General features: G+C 36.0%; 1 protein-coding gene across 1 annotated transcript in view; it reads right to left on the bottom strand.

Moving 5' to 3' along the window:
• Positions 1-21252, bottom strand: part of AMPH (amphiphysin) — a 1643383-nt gene that overhangs the window by 492526 nt on the left and 1129605 nt on the right. Inside the window, exon 7 of the mRNA XM_044064832.1 lies at positions 14811-14896. Coding sequence (XP_043920767.1) covers positions 14811-14896 — 86 coding nt within the window. The remainder of the gene's footprint in view (positions 1-14810; positions 14897-21252) is intronic.

The following is a 21252-nucleotide window of genomic DNA, read 5'->3' as shown; positions in this document are numbered from 1 at the left end:
AAATGCAAAACCGCAAAAGAGGGTTTTAAGAGAGGGAGATCAAGGAGTTAGGAATTGACCCAAAATGGCCAATAAAACTACAGTTTCAAGGCAGTAACCACTCTCACAGGGACAGGCAGGCTGCTCAATGTTTATCACTGCCACTGATGAACACAGAGACTTCCCTTTAGCCCAAGCAAACAATGGCCTCCAAGAAACTTACAAACAGTTCAGAACAGCAAATCTGTAACTGAACTTTTTTAAATCTCAGAAAAGTGGGAAAAAAGCAAGATTTTTTTGTTTGTTTGTTTTTAAGGAAAGCAGAGGTTCACAAGTATCAACAAGTTAGAACAGTGCAGTACATGAGACAGTTGTAACATTCCCAACGTTGTTGGGAGGGAGACTTAATGGCTAAGGTGTTTGCCTTACAAACACAAGGTGCAGGGTTTGAGTCTCACAAGGGATACTTGGCTAAGCTTAAAATGGCTTGCAAGGGCAGTTAGCTTAGTACTAAACTATGAACTATGAACTAAATGACCCCACACTTGAGTGCTAGGCCAGAGACAGATAAAATGCAAGTTTTAAGAAAAAAACGATTGTAAAAATAAGTGCAGGCAGGAAATTCAGTAATCAGCTCTAGGTTGTGTTCTAAATACAGTCACCAACACAGAAATCAAGTTTAACAAGCCAGAAAATGCTCAAAAGTAGGCGGCAATGCAGAAAAACTTAACAAATAATCTGAAGCAAAATACTTGTAGTCATTCCTATTGGTAAAATCTCCTTTCTCCATTCTCCTGTTGGCTTAGTTCTTAAAATACTTAATGATACTTTAGGAATATAATATTATGTATGGCTGTTGTCATTCTCCTTAAGAATTTGTATCTAAAATCTCCATCTCTCCTTATTTCTTGTATATGAACTCCCCCTGCATCATCATCATCCCTTTACAGTTTGAAATATAGCTTTCTGCTTGTGTTATGTATGTGAACCTCAACTGTGTAGCTCTAAAATATTGTTTCAAATCAGGTAATCATGTGCCACCTTGTTCCATTGGAAGGATCAATTTATTCCACTTTACCCTTGCCCTCTTCCCGTCCAAGATACATTCCTTCAACTATTTATTGATTATTGTACACAACTTCTCTGGTTGATAAAAATATGCCTGACCTTTATAGAAAATGAAAGGAACTGAAAACATTTTCACTGTTTGTATATTACTATCTACATCCATAAAAAAGAGATTCCATTTTCTCAGTTTTCATGTTATCTTTCATAGGGTCATAGGTTCATAGAAGGTTACTAGGCTAGTGGCCCTGGAGTATTTACAAGCCTAGCCATGTTAATCCCAAGTATTCCCATTTGTGCTTTTTTGGGTAGTTTGCAGAATGAATTTATGAACAGAGCGGGTCTGTGATCAACATCGGCTACCCCTGTCCATGAGGGACATGAGTACCACTGCAGTGGTGAATTTACAGTCCCCCATGCAATTATCTAAGTTGCATTTGAAAAGGGTCAGTGAGGAGTTCTGATTTACATGAATAGGGAGACTATTCCATTGAAGTGGCAGTCTCTGGGAGACATATCTGTCTCTCTAGCATGATCTGTTAATGTTACAAACTAGGTTGAGATCCTTAGAGCAAGTGACTGTTGAGACACTTGACTTGCAGATGTACAGCATTTTCATTAGGGAAGGTTTGGAGATTGCCCTATAGGCCAGGCACAAATCACCTCTCAGCTGCCTATAAGATACAGAGTAAAGTGACAGGACTTTCATCCTGTCCGTGTAGATGATGATTTGGTTCCCTGTATTTTCTTAGTGAGAAACCTCTGAGGTCTCTCCAGCTGTTGTAGGTGTGTAGTGAGGTACATGCAAAAGGGTGCATTATACTCTATTTGTTCTAATGAGAGTCAAGTACAGTGGGGTTATAACATCCCTTGACTTAGATGCTATAACCCTGCTTATGAGGTGCCCTGCATAGAAGTCTGTCTTTTCCACTATGTAAACTTGGTGGTTAAAGTTCAGATCGCTATCAACCTGTGTTTTCAAGTCTTGCACCACTGGACTGGAACTCAGATTTGTAATTTATAAGAAATTCCATATGCCAAAGGGAATAATAATGCATTTTTTTGCATTTAGTTTTAGAACATGATTTTGGCAACAATTATTTGTTTGTGTTAGCCCTTCTTCTAATATATTGATATCACTGGAGGACTCAATGATTTTCTCAGTTTGCAATTGTCAGCGAGCTTGGTGAGCCAAAGGCCATCTACTTTGGCCCAGACTTCTGAGAAATAGATGCCAGAAAGTAGGGGCCCCATCACAGACCCGTGCGGTACTCTACTGGTGATGGGTCTACTGGTGGAGGTGGAGTCACCAGTTTTGACAGAGTGTGTTCTGTCAGTGAGCCAACTGGCTATCTATCTAGTAATGTAAGGGTTAATCCCTATCTGGGAGATTTTCTCAATGATGCCAGAGTGGGGAACTGTGTTGAAAGCCTTGACAAGGTCAAGATAGGCTATGTGCACTGGTTTACCTTCATCCATGGCTTTGGTGACATTCTCAAAGAAGTCTAACAGGTTTAATAAGCATGATCTTCCCTTAACGAACCTAAACTGGATTGGGTAAAGTGTTTTTAGCTCACCTATGTCTTTGTTGATAAGGTCCATGATAATTCTTTCCATGGCCTTGCAGATGAGGCTAGTTAGACTTATGGGTCTGTAATTCCCAGGGTCAGCTGATGTACCCCCTTTGTGTGTGGGGGATTGCTGTTGCTGTTCTCCATTCTGTATAAACATAGCCAGTTCTCAGGCTATGATTAAAGAGAATGCCAAGTGGCTCCACTAGGTCTTGTTTTAGATTGTTTAGTAAACAACCTGGGATATTATCTGCTCCCAGTGAAGCCGTGGTTTTGGCCTTGGCAAACCCAGACATGACCTGTTCTCTAGAGATACTAGGCAGAGGACTGCTGTTAGGCATGTTTTGGAATATGGTAGGTGGGGATATGAGGGTAAAGTTTGCACTGAATCTGTCAGCTATCAGGTTGGCGATATCTTCCAGTGTAGTATGAGTGAGCCCATCTACGACCAGAGCAACACACAGCTGGGCATTCCCTTTTAGACATCAGATGTAGTTAAGGAATGCCTTATGATTATCCTTGGCTAGGGATGTGGTTTTAGTTTCGTAATTTGCTTTAGAAGACTTTACAAGATTTCTGATTTTCCTGTTTTGGCTTAGGAGGAAACTCTTCCTCTGCAGAGTGATATCCCTCTTGCTTTTGAACAATAGTTTCTTCCTGTTGGTATATAATCTGTCTATACTTGAAGTCCACTATGGTGGCTTGATTTTCCAGGAAGACCTGGTTTTGATCCAGTTAGATACAGCAGAATTTATGCAATTGGTTAAATGTTTGTACAGGACATTTGTGTATACTTCTGCATAATGATCATTGGTGTCTGCGATTGTGGGTGGTCTGAAGCTTTTTATACCATTGCTTAGTATGCTGTAGTTAGATTTGAAGTTTTTTATAATTTTTGTTGCTGTGAGGGTGTCAGTTTCAGTAGCTACTTCAAACAAGATTGATTTATTTGACCTAACCAGGGAGGGCATCATGCATGGGGAAGTATAGTTACCCCCGGGTTGGTGAGTACTATATCCAGAACATCAAAGCCCCTACTGGGGTTGCCAATTATCTGTTCCAGAGCAGTTGTGTTAAGAAAGTCAAGGAACCCATGGGTGAGCATGTTCTTGTTCATCTATGCCTCCCAGTCTAAGGAACGATAGTTGAAATCTCCAATGACTAAGGCGTTCGGCTGTATGGAGAGGGATTCTGGTAAATCGAGGTAGGCAGTGTGCTTATCCTGATTCATGGTGGGGCATCAATAGCTAGCAATGATGTGATATGGTACTTTCCCAATAGTTAATGGAACATGGAGTAGTTCAAGAGAGTCATGCTGTTTGACCAGTCTTGAAGTGTATTTGGTTTTAATGAAGATGGATACACTTCCATCTTTGGTTCCTTCAAGCTCATTTTGAGGTCTGAACATGTGAAAGCCATTGTAGTCTTGCACAGTTGGGGTGGTGTCAGTGGCCTTGAACCATGTTTCGGTAACTGCACAGGCATCAGCATTTTTCAAGGTATGGGGTGCTTCTAAGGAGTTCAGTTTCATGTTTAAACTCCTAGCATTAAGCAGCACGACCCTGAGTTTGCCTCAATTAGATTTTGTTACATTGGAAAATTTGTTGTTTTACACTGCCTAAAAAAGGTAGTATGGAGAGGCAAGAGCCTGGGGGGGGGGGGGGCAGATACAGACCATCTCTAACAAAGCAGCAAGATCTGTTTACCATATCGTACCATATCCTCCCAGGCTGACAGATACTAGATCCACCTAGACTGACACCAGAAGCTGAGCCAATTGTTAAAGTCAATCATTTTTTGTTTATATTGTGCCATCATCCTGGGTGAGGGTAGGATACTGCTTAGGGCTAGGGGAATACCTGTATGGGATACATAATCAGAGAGCTCGATCATATCTCTCTTCATATAGTTCAGAGAGGTACGTCTCAAGTAATTCACTCCAACATGGACTGTGACAGAGTTATAACTGTGCTTGCTCTTGAGTGACTTCAGTGTCGGATCCTGGCACCTGATAAGCAGCTGTTCATGACCTTCTCCTTGTCCAGTCTGGTGAGGGGGACATTTGTGTGTCTCACTATAGAGTTGCCTATGACCAAGACATTTGATGTGTTTTGCCTTAGGGGCTTATTTGTTGAGACATGGATGTGTATGCTGATATGAGTAGTGGCTTCTTTATGCTCAATGGTGAGTGTGGGTGGTGTTCATTTGGGAGGTCTCTGTTCTTTTGGTAGGCTTTTAGTGAGTACCTCTGTATATGTGAGTTTATGTGCCGTGACCTTATTTTGTATAAGAGATGAGGTTTGCATAAGAGGCGAAGCATGTGTGCTGAGAACCAGTTTGATGTCTAGTTTGTTTTTACTGGAGAGAATTGACTCCAATTCCATTTAGTATTTGCATCTCTTACATAGGGTGCGAGTTTGCTTTAGGAGTAAATGGTTGTCAGTATACATGAAGCAGTTGCTACATTGTCTCAAATTGCCCATATTAATCAAGCTGCCAGGAGAAATGATGGGAAACTGCCCATCCATTGTGGCAGAATTTTCCTGAATGTGGTAATTGGGAAGTAAGTGGGCTAGCTGGATTTAGTCACAAACAGTAAAAATAAAGCAGCAATTCAATCAAATACAGTTAACAAAATGTGGTGCTTTCTTAAAATATATTCATTTTTTCAGGGTTTTTTTTTTAATGGATGCCTCAGATTTCAGTGGAGATGCACTCCAGACTTCTGGCTAAAGTTGTCAAACACTTAACAGCTCTGGTAAACTGAGAGCAAGCCTGCACAAATGTGAGGTTTATATACAGGCACATTTAAAGAGTTTTGACACAACTACCAAAAGGAAAGCCCCAAACTGAACCTTTCTCCAGCAATCCTCAACTCAGATGGGTTCTGATCTACACACTTCTGCCATAAGGGTGCAGTTAATGTAAGATGGCTGGTCTAAGAACACAGTGATACCAAACAGTCTAGATTCAGCAGGTCTGACTCTAGCCTGTGCTATGTAAGACAAAGAAACACATTTTTTAGATGGGAAGTAGTAAGGGAAAGTCACTTAAAAGTCAAAGTGAGAGTGTTTAGCAGTATACTATTAGATGACATGCAGTAGTACCACATTCTGCACAAACTGGCAGCTATTCAAGCAGCTGTGAATAGTGGAAGATTATGGAGAGTGTTTCCTATAGAGGATTTTAAACTGGAAAGGTTTGCTTATATGCAATCATGAGGGAACCACATTTGTGCAAGGCTTTTATATGAACAGGATGAAAGACTTTTATAAAGCTAAAGCCTCAGGCCAATCAGATAAAAACACAATAAGCAATCAACCAGTAGTTCCCACCTTGGAAGGGTTGAATTTAGCTCTCTGCTCCCACCAGAGTGCAAAAGAACCCTTCCAATGTAAAACAAACTGGCTTTGAGCTCAAGTGCAGTAACAAATGCTATACAACATAAGTCAGATTTCCTTCAATATCAGGAATCCTTCTAAATAAGTTTAGTAACCCTGAGAAATGTTTACAACACACAAAAACTTTGCAAAACTTTGAAATATGATGGCAGACTCACTCACAACAGCTTTTGCAGCATCAAACAACATAAGAGCAGTACAATAACAAACAGATGGAGCTTCTTTAACAGCTGCAGTGTGAAAAACAGTGATACATTAAATCAAATAAATAAATGCAGCACAGAAGTGTTAAATATCATTGAAACAGAGCAAGTATAAAAAATATACTTATATCAGCTTTGTCGGCCAGATGATTTTAGAATCAATCCAAGTTTTGTAATCACAGGTGTCCAAGACAGGCACAAGAAAGCTCTAAATAAATCATTTAGTCTCTTCCCTCTTATCCTTAGCTGCATAGCAGAAGCCATTTTAATATATACTCATAAATACTTCATCTTATCGTGTCCCCATAAATATGGGTATTGATAAACCAATTAATGTGTGGGTACATAATTTATGGCTATAGCCTTTTTTAATCTTCATTAATTTTATATCCTGAAAATACTTGAAACTGTCTCAAAATAGTCTACAACACACTGAGATGGTCTTTTCTAGTTTTATCAGGTACAAAATAATATCACCTACGAATAAAGATAACTTTTTTGATTACTATATCAGTTATATCCTTGACTTTCTGAGTCCCTTATTTTCTTTGCTAATGGCTCTAAATATAAAGCAAATAACAAAGGGGAAAGAAAACACCCTTGCCTGGTTCCTCTGTTTAGAGACAACTTAACAGAGAGGAAACCTCTCAGTTTAATTCTTGCCTCTGATACTTCCTATATCCTCCTTATTATTGTATCAGAAAATGAGAATGCTTCCATTGCCCTACTCATAAATCCCTAGCTTACTCTGTCCAATGCTTTCTCTGCCTCAAGACCCACCAAAAATGCCAGTAAGTTTTATATATTACGTCCCTCTGGATTATCATTCTTATATTAATGTTATCAAATGCCCGCCTCCCCTCCACAAAAACACAATGATCCACATCTATCAATTTTGGCAATACCATTGTAATTTGTTTAGCTAGCATAGAGATAAACACTTTATAATCATTGTTTAAATTGAAATGCATCTATATGAAGCTAGATCTGATTTGTACTACAGCCACTACAGTTTTCTTCCAAAATGTTGGTGTTTCCCCTCCTTTTAAAGTACTGTTAAACAAAACCTTCCAGATGTGTATCACTTTCTTTTCTCCTGACTTCCAAATTTCCACAGGAATATCATCTGTTCCAAGAGAATTTCCTGCATATTGATTATATATCACCACTTGTATCTCTTTTCCTCCTATTTTATCTGTTAATTGTTGAGCCTCATCTACCCCTAACCTTGGCATACTCAATTATTCCATAAATATTTCAATTGGTACTCCTTCTTATAGGGTCCCTAAGTTTGGTGACACTCCTTTCTAATTTATGTTGCATAAGTTGTGTTAAAAGTTGTTGCACTCTGGAGTTATTCGTAAAAAAAAAAAAAAAAAAGTTGCTTAACAGCAATCTTTCTAAACTCATGCATATTATCCAGATACTCCCTTATTTTCTCTTTAGCACTCTACAGCTGTGCATATTTTTGTTCTGTGAGATTCCCCTTATTCTGTAATACTTTAACCTTTGTTGGCCCCTCAAAATAAATACTATTACTTTTTAACCATATCTCTTTTTTTTTTATTTCTACCCAATTTTTAAACTCCATTTTTCATTTTATCTCACTCACTAACTATAACTTCAGAAGAAATTTATATCTTCCCTAACAACTTCCAGAAAACTTCTACTTCCCATTCCTTAAATTCTTTTCTTTTTAATAGGTACGGGAGAAAGCACCAGTTCCTCATTTTCATTTCATTACCATGCAATTTTATTTTAGATTTTATTGGTACATGACGTGAAATATTTATGGAATGTATGTCAAAACTATTAATTAAATGCACATGTTTCTGTGAAATATAATTTCTATCTAGTCTAGCCAAGTTATTGCACCTTGGGTTTAATATGCAAGTTCTTTCTGAATTCCTACTACAGAATTCATGTCTTTCATACCAAATATTTTCATAAATTTCTTCAAAAATGTACCCTCTTTTATTATATTTTCCCTTCTAGATACCCCAGATACAGCCTCACTGCTGCAAATCAAGTTCCAGCCCCACTTATAAATAATATTCCCTGCTGAAAGCTGATTATTTCTCCCAGCATTTTCTTAGGCTCCATAATAGCAGCTTTTAGTGAAATATAAATACATGCCAGTGTAATCCTCCTCCCTTGCCAGTAGTCCCTTTCTACCACAAATCCACCATTAGTATCTTTTTTCCCTCTTCTATCATGATTGGAGCTCCTCTAGAAATTAGTATCATTACTCCCCGTTTCCTTTGTCCCTGATATTCATCTGAATAGCCATCCTGAAATCTATTCTTTATCAAATTCACATGCTCATTTCTTTCCAAATGTGTATCTTGAAGCATTGCTATTTGCACACGGCATATATATATATATATATATATATATATATATATATATATATATACATATATATATATATATATATATATATATATATATATATATATATATATATATATACATATATATATATATATATATATATAATTCAATACTCTTACCTTTTTGTCTATACTTTTAAGGCCATTTATGTTCCAAAATAATATGGAGAGCATATCTATTATAATAAGATGATATTGCTCCCCAATTAGACATGACAGTTTTTTGAATGTGCATTTCCAGCTTTTGTATTATGTGCCCATACTAATGTTTGGCAGGTTGTTCTTTTATACAACTGTTTCTTGTCATCTCCATTTGAACCTGTGTCACATTTCCAAGACTTTTTTTAAATAAAAACTCTCATACAAAACAACTGAATATATTTTCAGAACACCCCTATAACCTATTAACTTAGAGCAAGCACTGAACACTATGTATATCTTCAAACAAGGAAGTTTAACCTTCCAGATAGGGCAAATTGCCCCAAATCAACAACTGGATCCACGGGCATTACTTAACCTAAAATTATGGGTACCCATGCTAAATCACATGTAACAGCTGACCCTAAGGCCTATTAGCTACTTTTAGCAAAGTGTATTAATCTAAAGAAACAAAACATGTATTTACAAAATGCCAAATAATTTACTTGCAACAAGCCAGAGATTAACCAAATGCAAAACAGTTCTTACTTTTCTGTTGTAAAACTCAGAAGCTAGACTTCTTTGTTTAAATATAAAGTTCCCATCATTTCCTAAGCCTAAAAGTCCCCTCCAGTTTGATTGCCCTAAACTCCCTTCCAACTCCACAACCACAAATCAGCCTTCGTGTTCCCTAACCTTAAACTTCCTCCCTAAATCTAACCACCCCAATCTCTGCCAAACCCTAATGGGTCCTATAGTTCCATAACCCTAAAACTCACATCTGTTTCCTAAAGAAAAATCACCCTCCTGATCTCTGCCTTAAACCCTAAGCTATACTTCCACCCCCTCCCACTCAATTTCAGCTACTGAGTTTGGCAGTTCCACACTTTCTGCACAGCTGCCACAGCTCACCTGAACATCTAGCTTCAAGTGCAAACAACAACCTACGCAAGTTGCAAGATTACCAAGACCCTGACTTCAAGACAGTGGCCTCTGAATATCTGGGTCTTGGATGCTTGTAGCAGACAAAATAGCTGATGCAACACTATAAATGTTCACACCTACTTCACCTTTAAATAAAAATCCAAAATATAGTAGATGTGTGGTCAATTTGCAACTTAAAAAAACTATTATTTTTCTGAAGTATTTTAAAAAAAGAAAAAAATATTCCTGCTCTTCACTTTTGCAAACAAAAATCAAATCATTAATATAATGGCCAAGATACATAGTTTTATCATGGAAAAGGGGTGCTACATGTGTACCCCAAATCAAATTTAAACAAGAACTTACTTCCATAAATTGAGAAAAATTAGAATCTAGAACTTCCCATCAAAACAAAAATAATGTGACAAATAAAAATGAAGTAGGTGCAAAATTAAACTTAATGATGGGTCCTCCTCCAAAAGCTGTGAGTCTGCATCCCACCCACAGTGACGTATAACAAATATATATAATAAAAATACATCAGCAGTGGTTTAATAAAAATTAGGTTGCCAAACATTAGTTTTTTCAGGAAAGGTCCTGTGTTCCAAATTTTATATGATTCCTGCTGTAACACAAATGTTTTAAACAATCCCATATCTGGCTCATCTAGTGCCAGTCTTCTCAGTGCTGCCCCCCCCCCCCAAACCTTCAGCTGAGGGAATGTAGGAATTGAGTAGTCCATCTGCTTCCAGTGATATTCATGCCCTCCCCCCATTTCTTCAACAGAAACTCCTTTCATACCTGAGAATGTCTCCAGGCTTACTTGTGGTGCACTCTACATGATGTAATAGCTACTTCTAAAGACCCCCCCCCCCCGCCACTCCCCTGGAGCCAGTATTGCAATGAGTCATATTGCCCCCCCCCCGAATAGAGGTGAGCTTATAATTAGCCTCACTCCAAACTTCTCTCCCTCAGTCCTTCCAGTACCTACACAAGTTGAGCCTGGGTTGTCTGGGTCGCTATCGGGACTGTATCCTTCTATGCCATGAGACCAAGCTGGCACACTGTATATGTTTATACAGCTGCACATTTTGCAATGGACACCTCATTGATAATGAACAGCAGTTTCTTTCTACATATATTTTGTACTGGAACTGGTAAAGAAACAGAAGTGGGGCCTGTTCACTAAGTGTTAATTAAAATGAGGTAATTAATGAGGTAATTCATTTTAAGAGAAAATACCTTTTTAGCCAGGCAGATTAATTGTTTTGGCTTAGGAACATTATAGCATACTATGCAGTGACTGTATTAATTTTGTGGGATTCATATAAAGTATTTTCCATTACAAAATATACCAGATAAAGCCCTAAGTAGCCGACAGAACTTGCAAACCAAAGACAGATTGACAACTTCTAAATTTATGAGCTCAAACCTTTACAAACAATGCACCAAGTCTGCACACAGGTATAGAATATTTTAAATGATTTCTACTGAGTTTATTAATGACCAACTCATCTCATATTACCTCTGTGTCACTGAAGCAAACTAATCTGTATACCTTACATGGGGGTTTCAGTCCCATAGTGTGATAAATGACACAAATAAAGTTCTGCTCCCCAACAGTCATCACTTAGCCATTAAGGTCAGTTATTACTATCAATAACAAAACAAGTAGTTACAATAAGTCTCTTTAAATGGGAATTTGTTTAAATATGGAAAACATTACCCAAATTTGAGCAAGAGTTTGTTAATTACAGTGCTGGGCTCCTGGGGACAAAATAAAATGCCGGTTGTCACACTCAAGAGACCCTGGACAATGGGATCTCAGTTCCAGCAATAACATGAGAGTGAAGTTATCACAGTAGCATTTAAGATGGTGCTTCTAATCATTATCATGTTTCTTCTTTGATGTATAGCAGGAAGTAAGGCACACTCTCAGAATATATACTGCGGGCACAGATGTGATCACATCAAGTAAGTGAGAAAATTCAGATTAAGTTACAGATCCAGTAAAACTGCTGTGCAGTTCTCCAGGAGAAATATAATCCTTAATAGAGCAGAATGCATTTCATAAATAAGAAGATGTGCCTTTAACTGAAGGTTTTGTCCACCAAAATATATCTGAAGTAAATAAAACAAGTATGTATGTTTTGAAATCTAAAGTTATACCAATCAGCAGCTTACGTTTTAGGTTTAAATACTATAAAAATCAAAAATACTAATAAATACATTGTTATGTTCATTTGAATTTAATATTATTTAGACTATAACTTATATGATAACTGCAGAGCAATTTATTATATAGAGTTTGATGTATATTAGCTGTCTGAGACCCAAGATAGATAGGTTCTACCTCTAGTTAGTTCAAGTTGATTTATTTCAGCATTCAGCAAACTGACATTGCAAACTGAAACCAGACTTTATTTAAAGGAACATCAGTAAAGTATGGTTTTAATAGAGCAGAATTATTTCTTTGCATCTCAGAATTATTTTGTACCTTATGTAACTCTTGAAAATTTACAATTTAGAGTATTACGTTTAGTGAAAATGTTTAGATATCAGACTGTGGATCTGCGGAGCTACCATGAGGGATAAAACTTCATATTTCAGATGTAACTGTGTGTCAAAATTACCTTAATTTCATATTACAATTAGTATCTTACTCTGACTTGATTGAAGACCAGACTATTCCCCATGTTTAATTATGCTTACAAATGCAATTGTTTTTTATATGCAAATGGCAGCTAGCACAAGCTTGGATTGCATATTTTCAAATGCTCACTGGACAATCATACACCAGCAAAAAGAAACAGTTCACTGGGAGTTGGATGCCCTGAACTAACAAGATGCACCCAAGGGAATGCACTCAAGCAAGGTATGCTAGGAGTTTATTTTAGAAGACCATAAAATAAAATCATTGATTATTCAAGACATTAAATACTTCCATAGTGTAGGTACAGGCTACATCCCAATCACTGGCTGTAGAGCCATTACATTTGAGATGATGTGATGGAAGGACCAGGCAGGTTAACACAAACAGACACTGTTTCATTCTTTATCGGCCTTGGATTGAGGTGAAGAGACCAGCAAAACTCATGAGGCAGAATTGTTCTTCAGCATGGCTGTAAAGCAGAAACATACTGCATTCAGTTTAAACTAGCTGAGAAGCAGCTTCATATTGTAAAGCTACTTTTGGAAGGCATGGATGCCCAATAAGAGATGCTGGTTTGCCTTGTCTTTTCTTGACCAGTGATTTGACCACCATAGTTAATGTAAAGCCATTCTCTAAGAAGCTATCTGGTATGAGAAAGATAAGAGTATATATTTGTGGAGAGTTCTGATAATGAAGTGCAGGGATACATTTATAAGTCGTTTATTCAAATATTTCATTCCTTCAGTTTGCCACAAAAAGGCCAAGAGTAACCTTGTAAGGTGTGCATTGTGGCCAGAAGGTGAAATTCAGAAGTTGGTGATATACTCCAAAAAATAACTAACTAAATAAATAAGAAACATGGAGAAGCTCTCAGGTAAGACAGCATAGCTACCTTTGACTACAACAGCTACAGTTACAATGCCATTCATGAGCATCAACAAAGCTGGGATACTGTTATGCTCTGCCTGTGGTCATTGACATGGGTACACAAACACATTTAATGAAATAATCATTGTCAATATACCTTCTCTAACACTTCAATACGAAATGGAAGGAGTGACATAAAATGTTCATTAGATAGTTACAAGTTATACCAGCTTTTTCAGAAATGAAGTCATCACTGCTACCTGCCATCTTGGAGGAACACAACATATTTGGGTGGATGTGATAGCTTTTTGTATGGGGAGGCAGTATATACTAAGGTGATATGCAGCATCAAACTAGTTTAGTAGATTTAATGTCCAGGGAGTCTAAAAGAAGTATATGTTTTTCAGAAGTGCATTTCATAGAAGTGAAAGGCAAATCTGTATGGTGATGGGCTCCCTATTGAAATGTCGTCACGGGTAATGGTGAGCGCTGACATGTCAAAAAAAAAAAAAAAGAGAGAGCAGTGAATATTGAACATTGACCTCCCCTGCAGCTCATTCCAACCTATATAACCTAACTCTGAGATCGACATATTCCAAGAAATGCCTTCTCAAGCTTAATATGTAAGTCTTCTTTTTCAGCCAATCAGTCTCAGTATCTCAGCATTACAAGACTTGCTAAAGTGGGTTCCAACTTTTCATTCAATTAACATGGTGAACTCTTCCCACTTTACTGAATTAAATATATCCCATTCTTTACAGAAGAGGTTTCAGTAATAATTTGAAATTACAGTACTCATCTAACTACTCTGAAAATTAAAAGACAGTAATGTTTGCCGTGGCACTTAGTACTACTAATTAAGATGGCTTGGCAGAACAATGTATATAATTCACTTAGGAGCTTAATAAGGTATCTAGAATGGTTCAGTAAAATAACTGCAGATTGTTTGTGTAGTGCTAGTGCATGTAAGACCACCTTTTTTGTATAAGGACCTTCATTTTCATTTCTTAAGAGGAGGCTTATTTGGAATATACTGTGTCAACCATGAAGACTTTAGTACTGACAAAACTGTAAGAGGAGGATGCTGAATCCAGTTTACCCACTTTTCATACCTCATAAAAAATCTACAACAAAGTTCAGTAACCACATTCACAGGAAGCGTGTCAGTGCCATAATGGCCTGGTTCCAACATGCATATTCTGCACAAAGCAACTTTCTGTTTGATTTCAATTATGTAAAGTTAATTATCTTGCTAAGTTGTTATAAACTCTGAACCACCCAATTGCTAATAGTATATAAAAAGTCTTGCTAAGTTGTTATAAACTCTGAACCACCCAACTGCTAATAGTATATAAAACGTATTTTTAAAATATTCTAAATATATATTAAGGCTAGCTATAAAACCTTAATTTGTCTTTGTAACAGAAATAATATTAAATCTAAGATATAAATGTGGAACTTAAAGCATCATCAGGGTGTGCCGTCAGAGTCAAGTGGCATCATCTGCCATCCGTATCTGTCTTTTGGTCTACAGATCTAATGCTTACTCCCTGAGCTTGCTGTTTAATGCACAAAAAAGGTATTTCTGGTATGCTACAAGATGAATCAAAAAGTACCTTGTCCAGAGAGTTGGTAGCTCTTCCTGTAAGTCTGTGTTCAGTTCTTCAAACACCTTCTGTGCTTTCTGAAATTCTTCTTCTGCCTGCAAAAGTAGATTTTAATAAAACTTGAGGGCATGGGACAAAGTTAATGCAACTAGGTTGCATTTCTTGCTCAAATAGTAGATATAGCTACAGAAAAAGAAAATACAATAAACTGCAAGAGAAAAAATGACAAGTTAATCTTCAGTGTTACAGCAATGCAAAGAACAGTGAACTCTTGCAATAATAATAGATCTGTAACTGCCGATTTACTTCAGAGAATGAATAAACCATAATTGCCCCAATGGTAATTTAGTGAATGTCTTCCTCAGGGGCATCATATACACACGCAAAGGCCTTAATCAACACAGATTTCTCAAGCCAAAGGACAACTGCTGTGAATTCTCTGATTCTGTGTCAGTAATTCAGTTTGGGAGCATTCGTGCTAATGCATTTAATTATTGTTTGTGATAATAGACTAATCCTGAGGGAATATGTCATCCATTGCTCAGAGCTCTAACAAACAGCAAAATAATACAACCATGAAGAAGAAAGTTGGCAAATTATTTGTTATTTATTTGTTTACATTTCTTGACCATGACAGTCCTACTGTGCATATCCTATTTTCAGAGGAAACCTGAAGAGGAGAGTAATAAAAAATATTATTAAAAGAAAAGCTCCAGTACATTCACATCAACATCATTATACATCATTATGAAAAGGGTACAAATATGATACATTCCAGGGCAGAATATCCGTGCACTAGCAGCATAAATGGTAAGTCCAGTTCTTCAAATTATTTACAACTGTTTTGAGAATTGCATTTATGGAAAATTAAAGGAAGCATCCATATGAGCAGTTAGAAAAGTAGGGGCAGGCTGATGCTTAAACAAAGCAAGCATTAAGAGAATAATCAAAATGAGACAGAAAATAGATAAATTAATGATATTAGATCATCATGTGTTTTTAGGTCGGGTGACATCACACTTGCAAAGCTGACTATTTATCTGATGCAGTTTAAAGCACATTTAAAACACTATTTTGCTGATTGCACTCTGTATAGATAGGAATGATTACTGTGTGCACTCCATAATCTAGGTGGAATGCTGCATAAAAAATGTCTGCATGTGGGGCGTGGCCAAGATGGCAAGCAGCTAGAGGCATAAAACATTTGCTCTGCCTCTTTTCAGTTATTCTGACAGGCAAATTAGGAAACTATACATATAAATACTTTATACATCAAAAATAGTTCTGTGCTAAAATCAAGAAGAAAAACAACATTTCTGAGAGATTATTCTAACTTTTAATCCTGTCAGAAGTCTCCAGTCTGATCCAGTCATGAGTCACTCTAAAGCTTCTCTTCAAGAAAGTGTGATGAAGAAAAAATACAATTTATTATTACTTATTACAAGTATTCAAGACCTCTCAGTTACAATGGATAAGTTGTAGAGTAAAATGGACAATATAAAATAAGACAGCAAGAAACAACTGGATTTACTTAATTAAATTATCAAGAATAATTCAGATCAGATCTCATCTATAGAAGAAACAGTAAATAATATACATGGAAGGCTGATAGAAATTGAATGTCAAGTTGAAGTTGTCGTAAAACAAAACACTTTAGTTCTGGCAAACATACAAGATATGGATAGAGTGCCAGAAAAAGAGGAAGGTAACAAGGTGGTACAATATCTAAATAACTGGTTACCAACAATTTTAAACCTGCCAGTAACATTTTCCTTCAGAATAGAAAGAGCTCATAGGTCTCTTTCTAACACTTTTACAATAAAAAATTCATCTACACCAAGATCTGTAACTGTCAAATTCCTCTCTACACAAGATAAAGACTTGGTATTAAGAACAGCCTGGTCAAGTTGTCCAATAAAAATGAATGGAAAAAACAACAGATTTATCAATTATTATACTTCTTTGGTGATTTCTAAAAGAAAAGTCTGCATTCCTTTAATTAAAAATCTAAAGTCAAACATAAAAGTTCAAATAGTTTTTCCTGCCAAAATTAAGATTTTTCTTACTGAAGGTCAAAATAATCTTTAACACACTTGACAAAGCTCTGGACTTTGCACAAATCTGAAGACATGGACTGGTCCTTAACTAGTTTAAAAATACAAGCAACTAAAAATGGACGGACAACTAAAGAAAATGACAGTAAAAAGTTTAAAGAAAAGTAATACCTTTTTATATTCTGTTTATTTCAATGTGTAATTGTTTCTTAAAAAATGCTCTAATATTCCTCTGAGGAATGCCATAATTCTAAGGTAATACCCTTAAATTTATCTAAACACATCCAATAACAACATAAACAGCAATTCACTTCACAATATTTACAGGTTAATGTTGAGTCATACTAGTTTTTTTTAGTTAAAATTAGAGCACTATAAATTAAGTTGTATTAAAAATAGTCCATTATTCAATATCTTAATGAATTAAAGTAACAAATATTATAATATGCCATTAGATCACTTAGATTAATAGAAAAGTTTTTTAAAATTAAAAGTAGATCTTGACTATAGTATTATGTCTGAGTCTTGATATATGCTATCTATTTGGTAATAATAGTAGTACTATTGCTTTTTCACTTTCTTTCTGTTTCTTTATTTCTTTCTCTTCTTGTTTTCCTTATTTTCACAGACTTCCTTTGAAAAGTAATTCATTAAAATATAATGACTTGGTTGTGATGGTTGGAGAGAGGTTTATGTGAACTGCTGATGATTAGTCTGTTTCAAATGGCTCTTTTAAATGTAAAATTTAATATCTTGCTTGTTTTTAAAAAATCCATTAGACATTTATTTTAACAGCATAGCTCACCTGAAGCAGAAGCGAGCTTTCTTTTGCTTTAAACTACATTTGCAAGACAAATTTCCACTCAAAAGCAGTCCTGTACCTTCCTTTTACTTTGGAAAGAGCCACAAGCCAAGTTTCACATTATAGTGGATCACAGAGACACTATCAGTGTGTGGATACAACAGGAAGAACAGTCTGAACTTGGAACTGACCAGAGATGCTTCTGATGGAATTTTGAGATGGAAGTAGAGAGAAGAGAAAATGAAAAGAAATGGAAGTGTTTAGTTTGTAAGTTAAGTACTGAGACATTTTTTGTAAAGTATAATGTCAAATTACAAACTTCCTGACATATGACTCCAGAATACACGGACCTTTCAATAAAGTAAATATCCACTCTCAGTGCTGTATGTTAATGTTACTAATGCTTGAAAAATGTAGAATTGTCCCTGAAATGCAAACTAATTTTATGTGAAAACAGAATTCACACATTACTAGCAAATGGTGTCTACAAAATCTATTACTATTAAAGTAATGGGGCACCATTATTCCTGTAAGCACATAACATTCTGATGAGTTCTATCTTCTAAATAAATAATAAAGATTAATAGTACACTATTGTAATCAATAAGGGCACTTCAAACATGTAAGTTTTGGAAGACTGAACATATGCCTTTTAAAAAAGAAAACATATTACTACTTCTAAAGACTTCCTTAATTTTTTTTTTCTGCCTGCACTTATATCACAGGGACTGGTTATGTAATTGCTATCAGCTAACTGGAAATTGTATAGCTTGAGGAGAATAACATTTAATGTACTAATAAGATGATATTGTATCCCGTGTGCAATTTTAAGGCTTGAAGAAAATAACATTGACAAGCTATAATAATGCAGGATCATTTTTAGGACTTGCTGTTGAGATGAATGATGCACTCTTTTAGAAAAAGGAAGTAGTGCCTCTCATTTCATCTTCATAGTATCTAATAGTGGTAAACAATAAGAATTTAATTAAGAATACATAGGGCTGAATTTTGTAAATGAAAGAGACACTAGAAACCTGTATATCTGAACTAGATGTAGATTCGAATTGATCAAAGTGTTACAGCTATCACCTGTAAGTTGATGACTATCACTATTACAGATATGCTAGTCACACTATATTGAAAATCTGCTTCAATCAGTATTTCAAAAAGTAATTGCAAACTGGCCTACATCAATAAAGGAGTACATATTTTAAGGACTCATATTTTAAATAAGAATTCATGTCATATTACAAATAGTTATTGTAGTTATACAGATCATGTGGTATTTATATAATTAATAGATAATATTTACTTTTAGAATTATAATTAGAGAGTTTATTTCATTATTAGCAACTAGATTATTATATAATAAATAGTGTTAGAATTTAAACTTTATACAAAAGTTTGATTTGAAAAAATATATTGATATTAGGAGAGAGTTTTTCCCAATATATATGGATAAATAGCTTAACTTTAGAGGTAGAAGCAATAGACTAGGATTGGGTAGTAATAGGGTGATGACTGAGAGTGGTTTGTATGATTACGTTATCAAACCAGGAATATTATATTCCATGTTAGGGGGTGTAAATATTTTCAGGTTTAGCTTCATAGTAGTTAGGTTAATATATATATATATATATATATATATATATATATATATATATATATATATATATATACTATATTGATAGACAAACACAAATATTCCTTATGATTTTGAAACTTTTCACCAGTAGTTAATTTATATATTTATGCCCTTCTTCTTCTCTCTCTGGATTACTACTGTTTTAAGTTGCATATTTTTTACAGTTAGATGATTAAAACGTATGACTAGGACATTGTCAGAAGTTATAGTGTATATTTAGGTTTTCATGATGGGATTAGTCTCTATCGTGTTCTTCACAGAGCTGGAACACAGAAGTGAGTAATGGAAAAGTATAGTTCATGCACGGATGTCTTGTCATTCTTTCCTTAATACTTATTTTTCTGTGACTGGTTTAATTTTCATATGAGTTGTATGACTTGGCTTTAAACTGCAGATTAACTATACATATACATTTGATGCATCTATTTTATACGTGAAGACTTTTTACAGTTTTTACATTGTTTAAAATTTTCATATGGCAGAATGAGACAATAATTCTGTTTTGTCTAACCTTTAAATGCCTCAGCAATCTTCATTCCTCCATCACTACTTCTATGTCATGTTTTCCTTTTCTACCTGTCTCATATCCCAGCTGAATGCACCTGTAGGTTCCCTCTCTACCATTCATTCCATGTATCCACAACCGTTTCCATGAAAACATTCTGTCAGAGAATTGGTGAATATTTAGTTTGTGAAAACTGCTGCATGTCTTCACCCCCCCCCCAGTTTTCTGTTCAGAATCTCCATGTCACATCTCCCAGACATGATGAACCAGTGTCATGCCCCCCCCCCCCACCCATCTCTTCTGGTTTCAGGACAGAAGAGCTCTGTAGCTCTTCTATCTTTTGTACATAATCTGTCCCCAACATCCCTTAGATTTTTTTCTGGTAGTTTTCCTCTGATTTCCTTCCATTAGCCTGATGTCCTTTTTTATTATATTGCCTTCAAAGCTTCCAAAACAGCACACAGTATACAATGTGTGTTCTGACCAAGGGCCCATAGAGTAAGAAGCATTAACTCATTACTTCAGGAATCCTTCCCCTGAGAATACATACTAGCAATTTTTTTTTGCATTTGCTACTGTCCTCCCACTCTGATCCTAGTGGTCCAATCCAGGAATAACAAAGACCCCAATATCCTTTCTCTGCTTTGCTGCCATCAATTCCACTTTTTCTAACCTACTTCACACCAGGGTTGTAGTGTCAGAGTGTAGCGTTTTGCACTGAAACTGAACTTTTACCTTTCTGCCCCTCTGCTTGACCTTTCCAAATCCTTATCAAGATTCTTCCCCTAGTCCTCTATTGTTGCAGCTGTCATTGTGACATCAGCAAAGAGTTTGATCATCTTCTTCTGTGCTTGCTCAGATAAGTCTGAGAAAATCACACTATAGAGTAATGGACCCATGAGAGACACCCGTGCACTCTACTAATTAGTTCCCTATCTCCTCAGAATGGCACTCTTACTACAGCCCTCTGTGTCCAACAATTCATCCATACATCTACCCAGTTTCTCAGTCTTAGTCCTAGTCCTATCCCCTGTACTACACTACTTATGTGTTCTACCCCAACCCCTGCCCCTAATCCTAACTCTACACGTTACTTTACTAAAAACCCTTTCCCTAACAATAGCACTAGTCAGACGATGCTTGATCTAGGTTTTGTAGCTGGGGTTTATTGACAGCCAGAGTGAAGTTATCAGTGTTTTGTGATTCACTCATTGTTTGCTTCAATTTGTGTTGTCACTCCTTGTGGGTCAGTTATTTGTGTATTCATCCAATAATGGATGTAATCATCTAAATAGAGAGAGAGAGATAGATAGATAGATAGATAGATAGATAGATAGATAGATAGATAGATAGATAGGGTCTATATCAGAACATCGAAGTATAAAAATTTTGAATGTTCTGATATTGAACACTATTCAGTGAATGCTAAGAAAAGCGAAGCTGCA

The sequence above is a fragment of the Protopterus annectens genome, chromosome 3.part0, assembly GCF_019279795.1.
Source record: "Protopterus annectens isolate FY-2018-M chromosome 3.part0, PAN1.0, whole genome shotgun sequence".
Taxonomy (NCBI): domain Eukaryota; kingdom Metazoa; phylum Chordata; order Ceratodontiformes; family Protopteridae; genus Protopterus; species Protopterus annectens.
This window is presented reverse-complemented; position numbering and strand designations above follow the sequence as displayed.